This window comes from Anopheles gambiae, chromosome 2 (genome assembly GCF_943734735.2).
Source record: "Anopheles gambiae chromosome 2, idAnoGambNW_F1_1, whole genome shotgun sequence".
Lineage (NCBI taxonomy): Eukaryota > Metazoa > Arthropoda > Insecta > Diptera > Culicidae > Anopheles > Anopheles gambiae.
Window position 1 is genome coordinate 1,854,459 of NC_064601.1, and position 18,742 is coordinate 1,873,200.

Consider the following 18,742-nt stretch of genomic DNA (forward strand, 5'->3'; position numbering starts at 1 on the left):
TATTCGCTGTGTGGTACTGGCTGTGAACGGACGGAGCCTTCAGCAGAAGGGCGTGGGATCTATTACGTACCATTGCGCTAGTTGGCTAGTGCCGATGGTTTCGTTTGTGCCCGTTATTGATTCAACAATCGCGTCAAGTGCCGAAGGATGTGTTGGAAGAAGCACACGTCAAGCACACATTTTGCAATTGAATGAAATCCAATTGAATGTTAAAGGGGCAACTGTTAAGTTGCTCGCATTTCCGCAAGCACCTGCCGGCACGCTTATCGTGGCGTGTGAGGACTGCCCGATCCAATACGGTGCTGGTGCCGGTGTGGTGTTATCTCTATTATCTCGTTCGTGTATCGGTTACAGAAATTGAATTTTGCCAGCACACTTTGCGTTAAGGTCTTTATTAAATCACTGCAGCACGCCATTGCTGTTTTGTTTGACTAAAGAAGGGCATAATACAGACATTTAAATAGAGTCATAAGCGCACGTTCTTGGGCATACAAGACACGCAATCGAGAGCATATGCAGTTGTTCGGGTTTATGCGTTTCTTGTCGTCGTTTCGACCAGGAAGCAAACGAACGCAGCTTGAATGCCTTGAAAACGGCTGCAGCTTGTACACGGTGAAGCAAATGTCACCCAGAGCGGGTGAGTGGGTAATTGTTTGAGCAAAGTTCTCGCAAAAGTTATCTTAATTAAATTATCCCATTATCAACTCAGCTCAGAACAGAAGTCAGCCCGGTTGGGGATGATACTAAGCCCTTCGTCGCAGGATATTGTAGGCGCTCAGCTGTACGTCCGGCTGTAGACTAGTGAAACCTCTGTTGGCATTATAATGTGTGTGTGTGAGAAAGGGAAAGAGAGGGAAAGAGAGAGAGAGAGGGAATTGGAAGTCTTTATCTAGTACAATGTGTATATGTGTGTGTAGGTATGCTTTGTCCAGCGTATGGGTGTCGTTGGCAGGGATGCCACAATAATGGGTGTACACCCACTCAGGGACGACCGGGTCGGGCTGCGCTGGAGTGGTACGGCGTACGGTTTAAATTATCATTCGGCATTGGGCCGAATACACAGTGTCACGCACATGCACACGAAACACTTGCTTACGAAGGGCTTACGATGGACAATGGCGTACGAATCCGGGGCCGTACCGGCTGCAGCAGCAGCAGCAGCAGCATCCACTACAATGGCCGGACCACCTGGGTCGGAATCTGGAATCGCTTCTCTGGACCGCCCGCCGACTGGCTGCGAAAAACAGCGATAGGCCATGTAGTGGCCGGGGCCGGGCGTACAATAACGAGCGGCCCAGTGGGCGCCGGCCGGTGGTAAGTTGATGAAGTGAAAGCTGACACATAATTAAACCGATGTCCGCTTCCCTGCCCGCGCGCCTTTCGGCCTTTCGGCGGAGCGGCCTGCTTTTGGCGAGCGGTACACACAGAGATACACACGCCGCTACAAGCGCGCACGTGTCCGAATGGTCAGTGAATGCCCAGTGGAGGGCATTCTTTAGCCATTTAAGTAAAAGGCCCGCCCCGACGGGTGGTGGGACGAACGCGGCGCCAGATAATGTACTTACCCACTACGTTGAGGCGGAAGGCTTGGGAAATTTTGGGCTCCGTCGATACCTGACACTCGTAGGTGCCGGAGTCCCGGGGCTGGGGCGACGTGATGCGCAACGTCCACTCGTCGCTGCCCTCGGTGTGCAGCGACTGGAAGCGCTGGTCGTTGGTGTAGGTGAGAATGCCCACGGTGAGGATATGTAAGTCACGTTTCCGTATCCAGGACACCTGCGGAGAATCGTGCCGTTGTTGCGTTAAACTTTCGCTCCCTTTCGCACGCTGGGAGGAGAGTGACGACGCGGTTTGGGTCGTCCAAACACTTACCGCTCGGTCGCCCAGATTCCGGACTCTGCAGTGCAGCAATGCGGACTGGCCCACGGTGGCGGTGACCTCCCGCTTTGTGCTATTGTCGAAGTAAGGCTGCGCAAAGGGTTGCTCCCAGTAGGATTGCACCTCGCCGCTGATGATGTTGAGCACTGGAAAAAGGGTAATGAAAAAGGGTGATGGTCATGGTGGTCAGCAAAGGGCGCCAGTAAAGCGGATATATGATATTTAGGGCAAGATAATTAGTTAATATCCATTACGGATCCGTTACGGTGCGTCTGAAGGCCAACGGTAGCCAGCGGAATAGTGGTGGCTTCTGATAATGCTGTTAAATCTAGCTGGTTTGTGTGTTTGTTCGGAACTGGCTGTTAGTGCCTTGAAGCAATCAACACAATCGTACGTACACAGCTGAATGATGACCATTTGCAAGGATGTTACGCAAACTACCATTTCGCTTGTACTACGCACGAGTCTAACGCAATGAAGATTTGCAAAGGAGTTGATTGCATAATCTTTTGATACCTTTTCTACACACATACGCATCGTCAATATATCAATCAATCAAACACTCAGCTCCGAGATTTGCTGCAAGATGTTTGTGATCGCATTAACTTCCTAAGCTTCTGTGTTGCATTGGCAAGAATTTTGAAGTGTGCCAGCAACCGACATATCCTTTCCCCCTTTCGAGCATTCCGTTTAGTTTTCTTTTGAAGCATAAAAAGCAGGAAACTCTGAATGCTTCTTGGGTGGGTTTGCTTCAACATTCTAACACATGTGGATCAGATTGCATCTTTGGACACGTGATTGCACTCCACAATGACCCGGTCTTTCAATCAAACTCTGCATCTCCTGGGCAGGATGGAATGCACAATGGAAGAGAAATGGGATTGACCTTATTCGCTGCTTCCCTCACATAATGCACCATCTGCTGGTGCACTGCTGCTGCAGGCCACTGTGAGTGCGAGCTGTCTGTGTCTGCGTGTGTATGTGTGCAGTACGTCAAAGTCAGGGAGTTAGCGAGACTGGCTGGCGCAAAGCGAGCCGCAAGGCAGGCGGCACACGTTCGAACGTGTCGATGAAATGCAACCGCCAGCCAAACCACCACCACCGTCCGACCGCCAATTCGACGGCTCCATGATTGATGAAATGGCAAAGAAAATGCACAGAGAGAGAGAGAGAGCGAGGAGATCGTTACGCTGCGGGAAATCAGTCGAGTCAATAATCGAGCTCCATTTCGGCAGGCGTGGCAGCGGGAGCTGGGCCGGTTTTCCGGCAATGTGACAATGCGGCTAGAAAACGGTTACAGGCTGGGGTTAGAATTGATGATCCGTTTGATTGCGTCCGCTTCCGGGCGGCGGATTGGGTCGCATGGTATGTGTGTGTGTATGAGCTCAATTGGCATTGTGGCATTGTATTTGATGAAATTACACAGTCGTTGTGTGTCACTGCCGTTGAGTGCAACGTTTCTACCTGGAGGTTTCTCGTCCCCTCCCCATCGGTCCCTCGTTATCCCCAATCAGACAATAATGTATTGGTGGTTGTGGCCAATTGTGGCCTCGGTCGACATATCAGCTCCTGCGATCAGCAGCAACAGCAGCAGCGACAAGAGCAAGTATGTTATGTGAAAGGGCAAATCATAAAGCATTAAACCACCCATCATCATCGTGTGCTGTTCTTCTGCCCTACGGAAACGCCCTCCGTTCGTTGACCCTTTCTTTTCGGGGGTTGCCACACAGCTCACACACCTCGACGGCTTGCAATTCTCCACCCTCAGCGGGTCTTACAGGATTTCTCACGCTTTTCCCGCGCACGTTTCGTCGGTCCGGGGCCGCTCCAATTCTCGTCCGTCGGTTTAATGGCTCAATAATAAAGCATTAAAAAGGTGATTTATTATGTTTTCGTTTTCGGTCTGCTTCGATCGGCCCAGCGGCAGCGGTGGTGAGGTGGCTGATGGTTTGATTGTTGCCAACTGGTTCCACTCGGCAGCCCAGGATGGTGGTGCTGGAAGGCGTATTATATTCCCGTTAGGAAGCGTTACTACTTCTGCTCTCCCGAATCGGGCCGCATTCTATCGTGGTGTAGAATGTTGAGCAAACCCCTTTTTGCCGTAGCAGTGGATCGATAGAAGGACAGAACTAGCTCGGAATGATTCTAGCTCTGCCTGCAGCCTGTCCATCAGGAACAATCAATACTGCTGGCAAGCAAGCACTTCAAGGTTAATTGCCCGTTGGCGATTCGTGTGCGATTCGGGTTTGAGCGATTGCTTGTGCGCTGGCTTTCTTCGTGTGGGTTGAAGTGGTAAGGTGGCTTTGCTGTGCTTAGTCCGACCCAATGTGGTGGAAAATAAATCAAAACCATAAAACCGATCTTCACGTCACCGTCGAGATGCGCGCTGATGGAGAGAGGGTCAATGAAGACAATCGTGCATAGAGAATTCTCAACCCCGTTTTCTGCGTTGCGTGTAACATCGTCTGTTCTTATTGTTGTGCGTTTAGTCAGGTGGAAAATCGAGTGAAAAGTTTTTTAAAAACTTCCTTCGATAAAAAATGATGATGTATGAGAGCGCGCACGGCAGTCCGTTGGGATAGGGCAACGGAAATCGCAACTGTGTTGATGGTTGATTGCACATGTGTGTTTGTCGGTTACATCGGCAGAAAGTTTCGGTACTTCTCCCTCCCGGGAAGGGCTGATTTATTAGGACTGTCATTCGCTGTCATTGTCATCATTGTCATGGTGTAGTGCAATGAGGTGGAAAGGTGAAAATAAAATGGCCCCAAAAAAAGAGATCACCATTGTTGCCAGGCACCGCATGGGCATGGGGTTGAAGTACTTTATTGTGTGAATTCATTCCTAGAAACTGCGAAACTTCTCCTGTGCATTCCTTTCATTTGTATGGATTCGCGTTTGCGAGCATAAATTCTGGTGTAAAATGGGCCCCGACTTCTGGGACCGTTCAGTCGCAAAAGGCTTCCCAAGAGCGACTTAACCACACTTTTATCACATTTCGATCGAAAAACGTGACATTCACTGGGTGCTGAAAGGTCTTCCACGCGGTGGATCAAAAGTATCGAAGGAACGAATATTTCAGTGGAAAATGGAAAGGCAAAGGCGTAACGGGGGCGTAAGACCAATTCCCTTGGAGCTACACCTTTGACAACGAGCGTGTTTCTTTGTCGTGCGCTGTTCAGTGTAAAGTTGCGTTGATTTAAGGTTTCCCTACCACTCGTGAATGGTTCATTTTGCTTAAACTCCTCCGCTTAACAGGTCCCGAAAAGGGCTGGGGTGCGTGTAATTTGGTACATAGTTTTACGACGTAAGCACAAGTTCCACGGACGATTGAAAGAAAGCCACCATCTCCAACTACTTCAACTACTATCGCGGAGCATGGGCACAGGAAATCGATTCAATTCCAACGACAGACTTAAATTATTGGAGAAAACATGCGTATTCGGCGACGATGGGAATCCTTGTGCATGTCTCGCTGACTGAAGGAACGCGAGACAGCGAGAACGTTTCCCGTCACAAAGGCCATTAAAAGACAAAGCCAGTCTGTGTGCACGTGCGTGTGTATATTTAGGAAAGGGGAAATTGAATTAATTCACAGGCGTTTTCTATTTGCGCCATCGTCAATTACTATGACTAATGAGGCTCGGATTTGAACCATACGGCTGATGATTTCGCAACAACCGTGAACCGTGCGACGCGTTTGCTGCAGGACGAATGCGTATGAGTTTGTGTGGGAACGTTTCTCTGTGTGTATGTGTGTGAAGGGATGGTTGATCCTTGCCTTAAGGAGGGTTTCTCTAATTACTCGAGACCTTTCGTTGTAGCTGCTAGAACTTATCTCATTACATACTAGAATGGATGGATGGGGAGGGCTTTGCATTCTTGCCTTCCGAAGCACTCTAACCCTAGGGCGCTGTTGCCTTTACGAGTGTGTGTGTGTGTGTGTGCTCTTGGATCTGGCCTTAGTCTTCAGTCCGGACAGTGACAGGGATGAGTCCGTGGCAAAGGGGGGATCTAAGGATGATTTAGCGGCATGTTGTGACAGTAATTCTTCATTAATTTAATAAACTCCCTTCACCGCAGCGTTTTGAGGCGAAATGGCAAAGCTCTTCATCACATGTACAACGACGAGTATGTTCACGACACACACACACGCAGACACTTAGAAGTAACGGGAGTGTGGCTCAGACCAACCCGGGTAAGCCTTTCTGGCATTTTATCCATGGCAGGTGTAATGAAATTTTAGTCTCCCGCATGTAGAGCGACTGTGTCGGTTCTGTGCTTTCTGCAATGGCACGGACTGCATCGACAGCATTCCGCCGGTGGCGGAGGCTGAGCTCGTTAGAATTGCTGTGGAATTGCTGATTTTTCACACCCTCCATATGAACCATACCCAGCAGGGAGGAACGACTACGCGGAAGGCTCTTTCCTTGGAAGAAAGAATACATTTCCGTTGAAGTGGTTGTAAAAAAAGGCCACAAAAGTGAGTTTCTCGTTCGTTCTCTCTCTTTCTCGAGTGCTGCTTTGTCGTCATAACGATGATCGCTTTGGATGATACGAGCAGAGGGTGTGTTTCGGTATGATCCGACTCTGGTGGGTGCTACAAGTCAATCTTTTGGCCCGGGTGTGTGTGTGTGCGTCTGTAACACATGCTTTAACGTCTCCAAGAACTGGGTACACTTGGACCGTCGTAACTCTTGTGTTACGAGGGAGTTGTTCATCATTTTTCCGTTATGAATGATGACGACGAGAGGGACGATGATGATGATGATGATGATGGTGTTGCTGGTAGTGCCTATGATGGAAACAAAACATGAAAATGTGACGACACAGTGCCAAAAACGCAATATCATCGTCAGTTTCTTAAGGAGACGATAGGCCGCCAGACGACGCTAGGCATGAATATGGCCTTATGGCGTTACATGGTTGTAGCCGGCACACATTGCAGATACATTCTCCCGAGAAAGCGACCGAGAGCCGTCACGGAGTGTCTGTGATTGAGAGGCTTGCTAAAGGATGATGTTTCGGTGATAAGCCATCATATTTTCACACCCCCACCCGGCACCGGCAATGTTTACGTATCGTGCCCGGCACTTGGGACCGGCCTGACGATGGAACATGCTTCTAGAGCACGACGTGTGCTACTGGTCTGTTATGAAATGGAGGGGTTTTTTTTATGTTTCCTTGCACCGATGCCCGGTGTACGAAATGTGAATGACAATCCCGCTTCGGAAGGGACATGCTTAGCATGGCCGGCTGCATGGACGTTCGACAGCAATGTGTGTTGGGCTGTGGGCCGAATAATCGTTCGAGGCTTCGGGTGATGGATGAGCTTTGAGTGTGATGCGGGACCAGCTTGGTTTTGCGGCGACGGGTGTAATTTGCGATTTGGGGGAAAAGTTAATTGCTTGATTGTCGTTGTTGGGTTGGGTTGAAAGCGCAGCAAAAAAGGCACTGTGAGGGGGAAGGGCATCGGAAAATGGGCACAAAACGATTTGCAATGGTGACAAAGCACGAACACGTGTGCTGGGTAAACAATTACTCGGCAGGCAGTTTGGGTGGGTTTCCCTCTTCCACAGATTGATGGTAAGATGATTGATTAGCTTTCTTTTTTGTGTGTGTTTGTGAGCAAGAGGTGAAGGATTGTGCTTTACAATCGTACACACGCATCATTTCTTTGTTATGCATTCCCAACGGAAGATGAAATTTGATCATAGTAAAGTATGCGCTTGATCTTGCCCAACACATCAAATTTCATCATCATCAAGACAATTTCTTTTCAGCACCACAAAGATTTGTCTTTGAAACGAAATCCTCCAGCAGGTTGAAGTTCACACTTAAGCATTATTACACCTCAAAGAAGCATAAATGCCTTTGTTTTCGAGAACAAACCCCGCGTCCATTATTTTCCCCAAAACTGTCGAATTGTCTGTCGACGAAACGAACGGAACCATGCCTCTTGGCCTTCCGTACGAAGAATACAAAACCGTGGCAGGTGCGTTTTGATGGTGGTTCTCATTCAAAACGAACATGTGATACTAATCCGAGCTTGTGAAAGTTGAAATCTTCCTGTCAGCGGCCGGAAATTGGAAAGGAACGGTTAGCAAGCGATAGGATCGGCAGTGAAAGAATCCGCGGAATTGTTGTTAACTCTGAAATACCGGTGAATGATGGTGTGTGTGTGTGTGTGAGATAGGGGGGAATATGGGGTGGATTTTATACCCCATTCGTGCTGAGTAGAGGTTAGATCGGCAGCACTTTTGCAGCGGGCAGATGTGGTAGAGGTGGATCGTAAATTTCTTACCAGCGTAGTTTGCAAAAGAGCAAAGGGTTACAGACCTTTTCGGCAAAGAATCACGACCCAGCTCATGTTCGTGCCTGGCCGTGCATCTTGAGGTTAAGCGTTCCTACCGAGAAACCGGATGCCCTGAACGGGTATTTACGTGGGCTGGTAAATGTTGAAGTTTTACGGAATGTAACAACTGCTCATACATGCTACGTCGCATCGGATTCGGGCTGAAAATAGATACGGCTTGCCCGGTTCGCAGCAAGGGGGCGTGCGTGAGGTAAGTAAGCTTGCTGAATGGGGATTTGCTGTATCGCTTGGCACTAATCGAATTTGTGTCTGCCGATGCACCACGGCCAAAGATTGGCAGATAAAGGGAAAAAGCTTTAGCTGCGAAACCGGAAACAGGATTAACTTAAGCAGTTGGAAAACCTCCCCACCGTTTTTGCTTGCTCACCACTTTGCTGTTAAATATTGATCTCAAAGGTGTACGCTGATGGTAGGCTTGCGTGTTTGTTATTCTCTCAAGGAAATAAACTTTGGAAAGAAACCCAACAACTGTCAAACGATCGCTTGGGAAGAAAGTTTAGCAGTATACGTGTGTGTGTGTGAGCTTATGTGTCCTTTAGTAAACCAACACGTGAACACTCATGCCACCGACATTGTCCCAAATGTTTGTGCGAGCTTTTTTCTTGCTTTATTGCCACTGAAGCTCGCTTATATCGATTAATAATGTTGCTCGAAATTAAAACCGGAACAGCGTTTATGGCCGATTACACTGGGACCGAGTATCCGGTGAGCAAATATAATTCATCGCTCGATAAATCCCGTCGGTGTCGTTACGAGCGGCCAAAGCATCCCGCTGGGAAAAAGGGTATTTTATTATATTCTCTGTGTGTGTGTGTGGCTGTGTGCGAATGTGTGCTTTACAACCTCAAACCGTCCATTTCATTCATCATTCGCACTAAGTTGAATATTCGTTCTAGTTTCTTTTTTTTGTGTGTGTTTTTGGTTTGTTTTTGCCTCAGTCCCAATTCCCCATGATGGCATGTTTCAATAAATCTGTCAACAGGGAGTGGGGTTTGGAAGAGGTGCGGAGATAGGACAAAACTTGAGAAGCTTGCATGGGATATTCGGTGAAAGCACACTGACAAGGGGGAGCAAGCTTCACGAGCAGGAAACAGGGAGGAACGGAAAACCAAACAAAGCGCACTGGAACGACAAAACGATCTTTATTTCGCTACTCCATGGAGGGAGGGAAGGTGAGATGGCACCAGTCAGTAATGAATGATGAAGATGGGAAAATCAATAAGTTATTACCGCAGACATCGTGTCCTGCGGTGTTCGTTTCCCTATTGCTGGATGGGAATAATCGATCCGACCGATACGATACCGCGCGCGCTGTCCGTGTGCCAATTTATATTGTCATGCTGCTTCCCGTGCAGGAAGCACACACACACAGAGGGAAGAATGCAAAGCAAATGAAACTGGTACGACCACTTTCCCGAGCGTGCCCTCCCGGCAGCACTAATATGAAGCTCAGTGCCGTCCCTCGCTTGCGCTACATACGATGTGCAATATTTTTCCCGATTGCTCAACAAAGAAGCGAGCAAATTTATTTGCACTACTTGTTTGAATCAACAAACAGCGACCTTGTGGCCCCGGTTTTGCTGTTGTTGCTGCTGCTTTTGCTTCTCTCCTCTCCCGGGAGCTGGGTGCTGGCGGTCGTGGTTCCACCATAGAACGTGCACACCAGGAACCATTGCTTATTTGATGAGATACGGACCGTTCGGGGTTGATTTTATTCTTTCAGCATTTTTTTTATGCTGATGCTTTTTGCAACCACCCAGCCCAGCCCTCAGGGAGCTCGCACGGGGAGGGGCACTGTAGAGAAAACAAATAACTGAAAGGATTGCACGTCTTTTCGGGCACGGTTGGGACGGTGTGATTGGAAAATGTAAAATGAAACACGGGTTCCGGCCCCCGCTCCGGAGGGATGTGCGGATGTGATGGCTGGGCAGATGGGTGTGCGGGTGTGTGTGCGGGTCACATCTGCAATAGTGACCATCAGGAGCAGGGTTTGGTCCGAATCTGGGCGCGCGTTTGTTTGGTGCTGCCGATGCGCCCAACCAAAGCATAATTATTCTCCAGAGTGTCGTAAAAATCCAGCTGCTGTCCTGCGCCAGCGACTCGTAAAAGCGGATGCCGGGCTTGGATTTGGTTTTCTTCATTTCACCCCGACCACTTTCTTCCACCCTTTCGTCACAGCACAGCATTGTCGACGGATGTGAGCCCCCCAGAGGATAATAATAAGATGGCGGACAAGTTGTTGTTGTTGTCGTAGGAGGATCGCTGCTGCCCTGCGGAGCGAAAGGAATTCGGAATCGGCTGGGATCCAAATGGCCACGGATGGATTGTTCTGTTTGGTGAATTGAATTTTAAACTTTTTCCTTTCTGTGTTTTCCTCTTGTCGTTTCGTTGGGACCGCGCTTCTTCCCCCTCCCCGTCTGCTGCTCGGGCTGTTTTGAGTGGCAGCCGGTGCCGGAAAATACGTGGATCATAAATGATTGATGAAATTGTTTCGGTTACGGTGGGTCGGTGCTGGAGCGGCTTAGTTTTACTGGCGAACTGTCGGGGCCAATCTTGTCTCGAAGTCAGCAGGGAAATTACAATAATGCGGGATAATTTTACCACGGAGAACGATGAAAGTCGTTCGCCGTGCCGCTGCGTCGTTTCGTAAACGCGGGCTTAGAGCAGCTCCGGTGTGCTTCTGTTGTAAATGTCGCGTTCGGGGGCGATTTGCGAGTGAATCATTTTTCGCAAAATCTTAAAATTATTATCAACCGTCTTTCAATCAGTTTCATTCTGCGAACGGATGATTGAATGAGGTTTTTCAAGGAAAAAATAAGCGTTTGCGAAAATAGAACCAGCCTTTAGTTGGGGGGAAGCTAGACAAGAAACCAATCACGACAGTTATTGTTGGAATATGTTGTTTCGGTATGAGTTTTTTTGAAAGGCCGCAACGCTATGAGGTTTATTTAAAGTTTGTGAATTGTGATTAAATTTGAAAATAGTTCTCGAGACTGTAAATGTGAAAACAGGAATCATTGCAAAGAGCGGGCATAATAAGGGCACGGTTTATGATCGGACAAAAAGAGAATTTTGAGTGGTCAAGCATCAAGGGATTTTATTACCCAACAAGCAGGATATGTAAAGCAGTCAGCCCTAGCAACCTTCCTCTAGTGCGACTGCACCGTTGGAGAGGATCGAAATAAAATGACAATTTTACTACTCGACCATACGCACCGCTGCTAGGTGTCAGCCATCGCCACCGCCCAGTACCGGATGGTCTCGGGAACGTTCTGCCCCACAATGAGGTTGAAGTTTACGAGGACGAGTAAAATTAATTTAACCGGCCACTGGCAAACCGGGCCGGCGGCTGGAGGGCTCTAGATTGAAATCGATTCCGCCCCGTATCCTGTAGGTGGTCGATGGTGTTTGATGATGGTGCTTCTCGGAGGGCAAACTTCTCGGAGGGTTTCAGCAGTTTTGCATTTTACGGCTGGAAGAACGCGCACCTACCCGCACCCCCCGGTTCCAATTAGAGCGTTTCGCAAGGAAGGGCAAAAAATTTAATATAGTTTAAAAAAAAAAGGGACACAAACCCATTGCCCAAACCCGGTGGGTCGATAAAGTGTGGCGTTGACTATTGGGCGTAAAAACGAATGAGCGAACAAATTACAAACTTTACAAGAGTGTTGTTGCGCAGTGAACGGGGAGGGAGAGCACCACAGCAACGACAACAACAACTACAAAAAACAACCAAAGCGTGTGTATTGCGGCAATACACGAGTCATTGAGCCCGAAAGGATCCTGTGAAAAAGGATACGATGTCGAGTTTGGTGGTCCTGCGTTCGCGTTTTCGAAAGAGCCATTTTTTTGGCGCACAAGTAGAACGAAACGAAAAGGTGGATAATCGAGCTGGCTTGCTAATGTTGATGGTGCTTTTTTCATTCGTTACATTTTCACCTGTTCCGCTTAAATGAATGGAAGTTGCAGTGGGTGCAGAAGAACGGTGGTGTCGTCTCGTGACAGCTACGAACCACTTGCAAAGCGAGAAATGGGTGACCTGGCCCGACGCCCATCCGCCTGCGAAAGGGCTGGGTGTTGTTGTAACCTTCAGTTTACAGTTCGCACCTTCGACGACAGTGGAAAAAAACACGACAGCAACACGTGCAAGAGGCAGAATGCCGAAGACAGTGTGCCCAAAACCGGGGAGGACACACGATTAAGAAAGGAGAAATGGAAAAACTTTGACACCGAACAAAGCGTTCGTTTTCGATGCGAAAAGGAAGCAGAGTGCATGGTTTGAGTTTGTGTTTTGTTGGTGCCTTTTTAAACGATACCATACAGACACACACACACATCGGTAGCAGCAAGCAACAGTATCATGATGATGAAGCGTTGGAAGAAAGGTGCAACCACGTGAAAAGTTTTTGTTTATTTTTCCTGCTTTCCGCTTTCCGGGAGAAATGGAAAAGAAAGCACAAGGAGCTTGAAATGATGGCAAGATTGAAGAAAAAAGTGTAAAATGGTCCCCAATGAAGGGGCCGAATGGTTCCGAGAAACAGCTCTCCTCCGATACCATCCAATTTGGGATCTCGTTCCGAGAAGAACATTGATGCTTGGGCCAAGGAAAGAAAAGGTTTGTCGTGTTATAGTGAGCTCAACAGTTTCGCCGGACACATTGTTTCGTAGCTCTACAAAATACGAAAAACAAGCAGGTTTATTGTGGTTTAGAGTGTTTTTTTTTATATATCGAGGCAAAAGAGCCTAGCCGTACGGGACCCTTTTAGGCAAATAAGTGTGTGTCTGATGCAGAACGAACTTTGTTGGATTGATTGGTGGTTTTAGGCTAGATAGGGCAACAATTAACGTTGGCAGTTGGAGACGGGGCCGGATAGAGAAATAGACACGAAAACCTTTCTCTTCGTTTGGTGTTAGAAATGGGGCGATGGATGATGGCCGGTTTACTCGAATAACAATGTGGCTTGCCGTTGCCACACACACGCAAACACATTGCTGGAATGGGTGTTTTAAATATGTTTGTAATGTTGAAGATTTCTACGAATCAAGCATCACGTAAGTGGTTACAACTTTGCTACAACAAGTGGACGCTCACCCGATCGCTGGAAGCAGTTTTTGTTATTAAACCTTTTTAAACCAATTAACAAGCATGCCCCTGTGCCCCTGAATGTAGGCAAACTCGATCTGTTGAGCTACGCCTGAATGTAGGCAAATTGCTCATGACAGGGGATAGTTTTTTAAATATAGAAACCAATTGTATGGGTTACCTGAGGGAAGTGAAGCATATACCGTCATCACGGGGTTTTTTCTTCTTTCAGGAATTACACATCATGTGCAGGACTTACCTATGGGTTGTTTTTTTACATTACAACCGAAGTATTCATGCAAACTGATGTGTTTTCGAGCCAGTTTGAGATAGTTTGTGTTGATTAACTTTCAACACATTGAAGAATTTCTAGAGAAAATAAACCATCATCTTTTGAGCAATTCTTAACAATATAAGCACTGCACAAATTATTCCAACATTCCCAAAAATGTTCTACAAACGCTCTTTCCGACAGTGTGGGGAACAATTTTATAGCATCGTGAAAAATCCGCACGATAATACTTTATCCTCGCTTATCACTTTATTAGTTTATCGTGATCTTTGACCCGTTATGAAGCACAAGCCGACAAGTTCAAAGCGACGAATCTTGCTCAGCGCATTCATCTTGCACGCTGTTTCTCTGTGGCTGTTTCGCTATCGAAGGAGCAACTTTCGCGAACTGCAGTCAGCCAAGGAGAACGGTTTGACTCGGTAAGACCGAGTTTATCCTATCGCTCTCTAACAACAACTTGCCGCAACACAAAAGCAACTATCGCTATCTTGCTTCCATTTGCTCTGGAGCTGCGACGGCTGTTCTTCGAGTGTTGCACTTGCTCCTCCTTAGTGAATCTATGCTTCTTTCATGCACTGGTCTGATATGCAAAAATGAAAAGCATCCAAAGTTTCGCTTCGCCACCATCCTTCAACCGTGCAAGGTTCAACAGTGAAAAAAAGCGGGTGCCGAGGGAGCACAAAAAAGTCTATCAGTCATTGAAATAAGGAGCTTCAAAAATGCTGCATCGATACGAAACATCGTTCCGTCGCTGCACCGCTGCACAGAATGAACCGACGCTTCCGCCCACAAGCACACAATTCAATTATGCCGCGCAAGAAAGCCAATATCGTTGCATCGAGTGACAGGAGGGACGAGGGGAGCCAAGACGCTGGACGTGGCGTGGACGACTTGCCGATGTTTGCTGGCATTTCGCCAGAACGCCAAAGTCGGTCGTGGAATGCGGCGGTTGTCGCCGCACCGGGCAAAAAGGCGGTGGGCGAGAAATCAGTCTTATGTATTATGTATTCATAAAATTTATCAGTTTACGAAGCAAGTGAGGGAATTGAAATTGCAATTTATTAGTTTATTTAAAAGTTGACGTACTTTATCATCGTTCGGGAGTGGTCGATAGTCTCGGGCGGACTCGTCCTGTACAGAGCGGATTGCAGGCGAAAAGAGTTAACTTTGTAACAGCACCCAGGCAACGGCAGAACAGCACAAGCAAGAACGGACGGATAAGGGAGGGTTCGGAGGCGGCAGAGGTAGAAAATTGGTTATTCATAGAGTGTGCACTCCTTCCTTTCCTCCCCTTGGGTCAGAAGCTTTCATTCAGTACAGCGATTGATGCGGGGAAAGGGTGATAACAGCCCACCGGAGCCACCGCCAAGGCGCAAAGCCTGCTAGCGGCTGGCTGCGGGCCGCAGTGGCCTGATTGAGTCGTTTTAGTTTCAGTTACGGCTTTCTTCCGTACCCGACGTTTCGTGCCGGACGTCGCGGCCTTGGAATGCCGTTGATGAATAGACGCTATTTGCCGGGTCAATATTGACCTACCGGATTCCGTTCTGCGCGAACGGGTTCTCGCTGGCATGCCGACGGTACAGGAAGGCAGCACTGTGTATCAGCGTTTGAAAACCGATAGGCTTAAACTGCTCTCTGCTGGCCTGGGCTGGGTGGTTTTCTAAAGTAGATTTGATTTTTTATGCTTCGACAGTAAATATTGGATCGATCAAATGGAATCGCCCCTTGTGTGGTGGTCGGGGCGCGAAGCCGACTGGCTGTCCTCATCGTGATTAGCATTCTGTTTGCCAAGTGGTAAAGTTGGTCCCCCACTGGCACTCTCTCAAAATGGCTCTTTTTTGGTCGCTGGCTCGCCAATCGACTTTGGATGACATCGTCAAATGGGGTTTGCACATTGTATTGATTAATGGGCCATCGATCCATTGATCATTCGCTCGTTTCCAATGACTTTCACCGTGGTCGGGACAAGCGTTTATCGCATAGCAAATGGGACGTCAGTACTTTGCTTTGATAAATGTACACAGCACAACACAACACACAGAGAAGTTTGTTTAGTTTGCAGCGATGCTTACATTAATCATTGCGCCAACGAACGCCAAACGATGCACATTTACACAGCTTTGATTATTAGATTGCACTTGCGATTACGCGCTTGTCCAAACGGAACTGACGTGTTTCACGAAACGCTCGAAGTTGAACGTTTGAAGTTGAAACTTGTCCGGGGCCGTGGCACGAGTTTCGCACAACGCACCAGCAAGCGCCACGGCATGAATTCTCATTCTCCCCGCCAAACCAACCCCAAAAGGTTGTGTAATTGGCGTGATCAAAGTGCAAAGTGTGGACTGCCGGTAAAGCACCAGGCAGCGCTGGCACCAGGAACATTCGCATGCGCAATGCAAATTTCCCTGTTTTGTAAATATGTACACAAAATTTATCGACGATGTCAATAAACAGCGTCTGTGGGGAGCGCACAGGAGCGCTTGGTGTTTACATTTGCTCCCGTTCCAGGAACTGCCCTTCCTGCCAGCCAGCCTACCCTCTCGCCAGCATTTTAAAGCGGGAAATATCGGACCATTTTCGGCGACGGTGACCTTCCGTAATTCTGCCAGCAAAGTTTCGAGCTCGTCGGAAGCGTCCGTCATCGATCGCGGTGGCGGTCGGCGCGTTTGATGGTGCTTTCGTTGGCCATTTTCGGGTCCTTCATGAACCGTCACCTTCGGCTTGGTTGGGATGCCTTTGCACGCTTGGGAATTTAAATTTGCGCCAACCAAACCAACCAAGCTGGGCAAAATTCATTCCAGCCGTCGTTGGTTCGGAGGGAAGGGCCATTGCCACGAAGGAAAGACCGGAGTTTGTACAAAAGCCCTCGGTTGAGTTGGTTGCAAAACTTGCCCCCTTCCCCCACCAGTACTAATCCGGCCACCGGATTTCGTTCATTCTGGGGCGAAAAGCGGTCCACGTTCGGCACCGTCAGCAAACTTTCTCGCCCGACCACATCTCCAGCTTTGCCCGGACCTGACATGATTCCCGATGAACGTTTTGGTCGCAGTGGTGTGGTCGTTTGTTGTCGGTCCTTTTAAAAAGGGTAAGCTGAAGTGTTCGCCAGCATGCAATCTAATAGTGGGGGGGGGGGGGGGGTGGGCGTTGGTGAAGGCGACCTCAAGCGACCCGAAGCATTTCGGTGCGAGCGAGCAGTGTACTGGACCGGTAACGATTGCGTCAGTGTAGTTGCTCGCAAACATCCCGGGAAAGTTTCCTCAACCACCGTATTGATTGGAAGCATCAAAGTGAGAAGCAATTTTTGCATCCACCCGCTGGCACCCCTCACGAAGACGAACAGTTCCTGCTGATTCTCAAGTGCTGAGGCAAAGGTAACCTGTGAGGTGGTTGGTTTGGGCGTATGGTCACAACACGGTCCAGGACGGTGTATCTAGTCGCATCGATTGAAAATACACACATCTTGAAGGGACCAATTTATGATGTTTGTCATGGAGACGGATGGCACGTAATCCGGTGTAAGCATGAACTTGTTTGACATTTCCATGTGCCCGCCGTGTGCGTGTGCGTTCGCTCTCCCGGGCTCCGGGGAACATCGTACTCAAGGTCTCGCCGCAGTGCTTTAATAGTGGGCAAGGAGACATCGGTAAGCATCGATAAACCTCTTACCGGTACTGGTAAGTCCCAGTCCCGCTTGGGGTGGAGTTGTATTCTTTGACAACAAGCACGAGAGCACTACAGCACCGTTTGCGTTTGTCCATGGTTTGTCTGCTTGCTTAACAACCTTTGATCGGCTGCCAGATTGGTCCGATACGGAGATCCGGTCGAACCCGGTGGCCAGCCAGCCACCAGGAGGTGGAAGTGATTACGGGACGATTATCCTCGAAGAATAACAAAGGAATTCGTTCAATATTTACGCAATGGGTTTAAAAGCGATTCGCTAGCAGCTGCTCCGGGAAGGAGCAGGGAAGGTATCATGATGCCAAGATAAGAGATTACCGCACCAGAGAGATGTGAAGATAGGGAGAGTGAGACGTTCAAAGCTTAGCTACTTAGTAAAGCTCTGGAAATCAGGAACAGCATGATAGCAAGCCCGATGAATTGACAGTGGCACGCACGTACCACCGCAGTATCTGCCATCTGTCGGGGGAGGGAAATGGATCTGTTATTTATGAAAAGCTTCTGCCCCGGCTGCGTGTGATTGAATCCATACGGTTAAACGTTATCAAATGGTACAAAGAGTTTTCTCCGATCGTGCGTGTTGGAAAACATTTGTCAACATCTCAACGAAACTGGCGACGTGTCCGGGTCCGGGTCTGTTTTGTAAGGGAAGGGTTGCGTTCCTATGGCAGATGACGCATCGTACCCATCCTAACATGTCAATTGGCATGGGTTGTCGCTTTTCTCACTTTGCACCAGACCGGGTGGTGCGGTGGGTTTGATTCCTCCCTTCCGCCCGCGATAAAAGCATACTAACGTACACGCTGCCAAGGGTAGTACATTTTTAATGCTCGATAGAGCTTCCCCTTTTTCCCCATACCAAGCAGCCGAACGCTGGCTCCTGCCTCTTTGTCATTGTTAAGCAGCAACGAGGAAGGCTGAAAACCAAAATAAAGATTCCCACTCGTTCGCCGGCAAGCGTGAGCGTCTTAAGACCGAACGACATGCCGGGTGAATGGTTGCCATCACTTAGCCTCCGTTTTGAGGCTCGCGTGCAGGGACCCACACACACACGCGCACGCACATGCATTGCGTTTGTCAAGGAAAACGGGCACTTTTCACGGCACTCTTCAGTCGGCGCCCATGCTACCAACGCAAACGCCACGGTGTTCGTTCGCCTATGTTTTATGCAAAACATTATGTAACGATAACGTTGTTCTTGTGTTCTTTCACTTTCCACCCAAAAGGAAGGAAGCCTCAGGAATGGATGTGGGATGGGCGGTGGATGGCTTCACCAGCCCGCTGTCGTCAACCACCGACACCGTCACAAGGGCCGGGAAATACACATCTCTTCGATACACGGCATCATCTTCTTCGTTTTTTACGCGAAAAATTCAATCCCAAGAAACGATGGCAATGTGCGGCAATGTGCCGGCGTGTAGTTTCCGCGTTCGCG

General features: G+C 48.6%; 1 protein-coding gene across 1 annotated transcript in view; it reads right to left on the bottom strand.

Moving 5' to 3' along the window:
- The window catches only part of LOC1281931 (protein sidekick-1), a 50,931-nt gene that overhangs the window by 26,070 nt on the left and 6,119 nt on the right, over positions 1 to 18,742 (bottom strand). Inside the window, exons 2-3 of the mRNA XM_061647260.1 lie at positions 1,873 to 2,024; positions 1,566 to 1,776 (exon numbers count right to left, since the gene is read on the bottom strand). Coding sequence (XP_061503244.1) covers positions 1,566 to 1,776; positions 1,873 to 2,024 — 363 coding nt within the window. The remainder of the gene's footprint in view (positions 1 to 1,565; positions 1,777 to 1,872; positions 2,025 to 18,742) is intronic.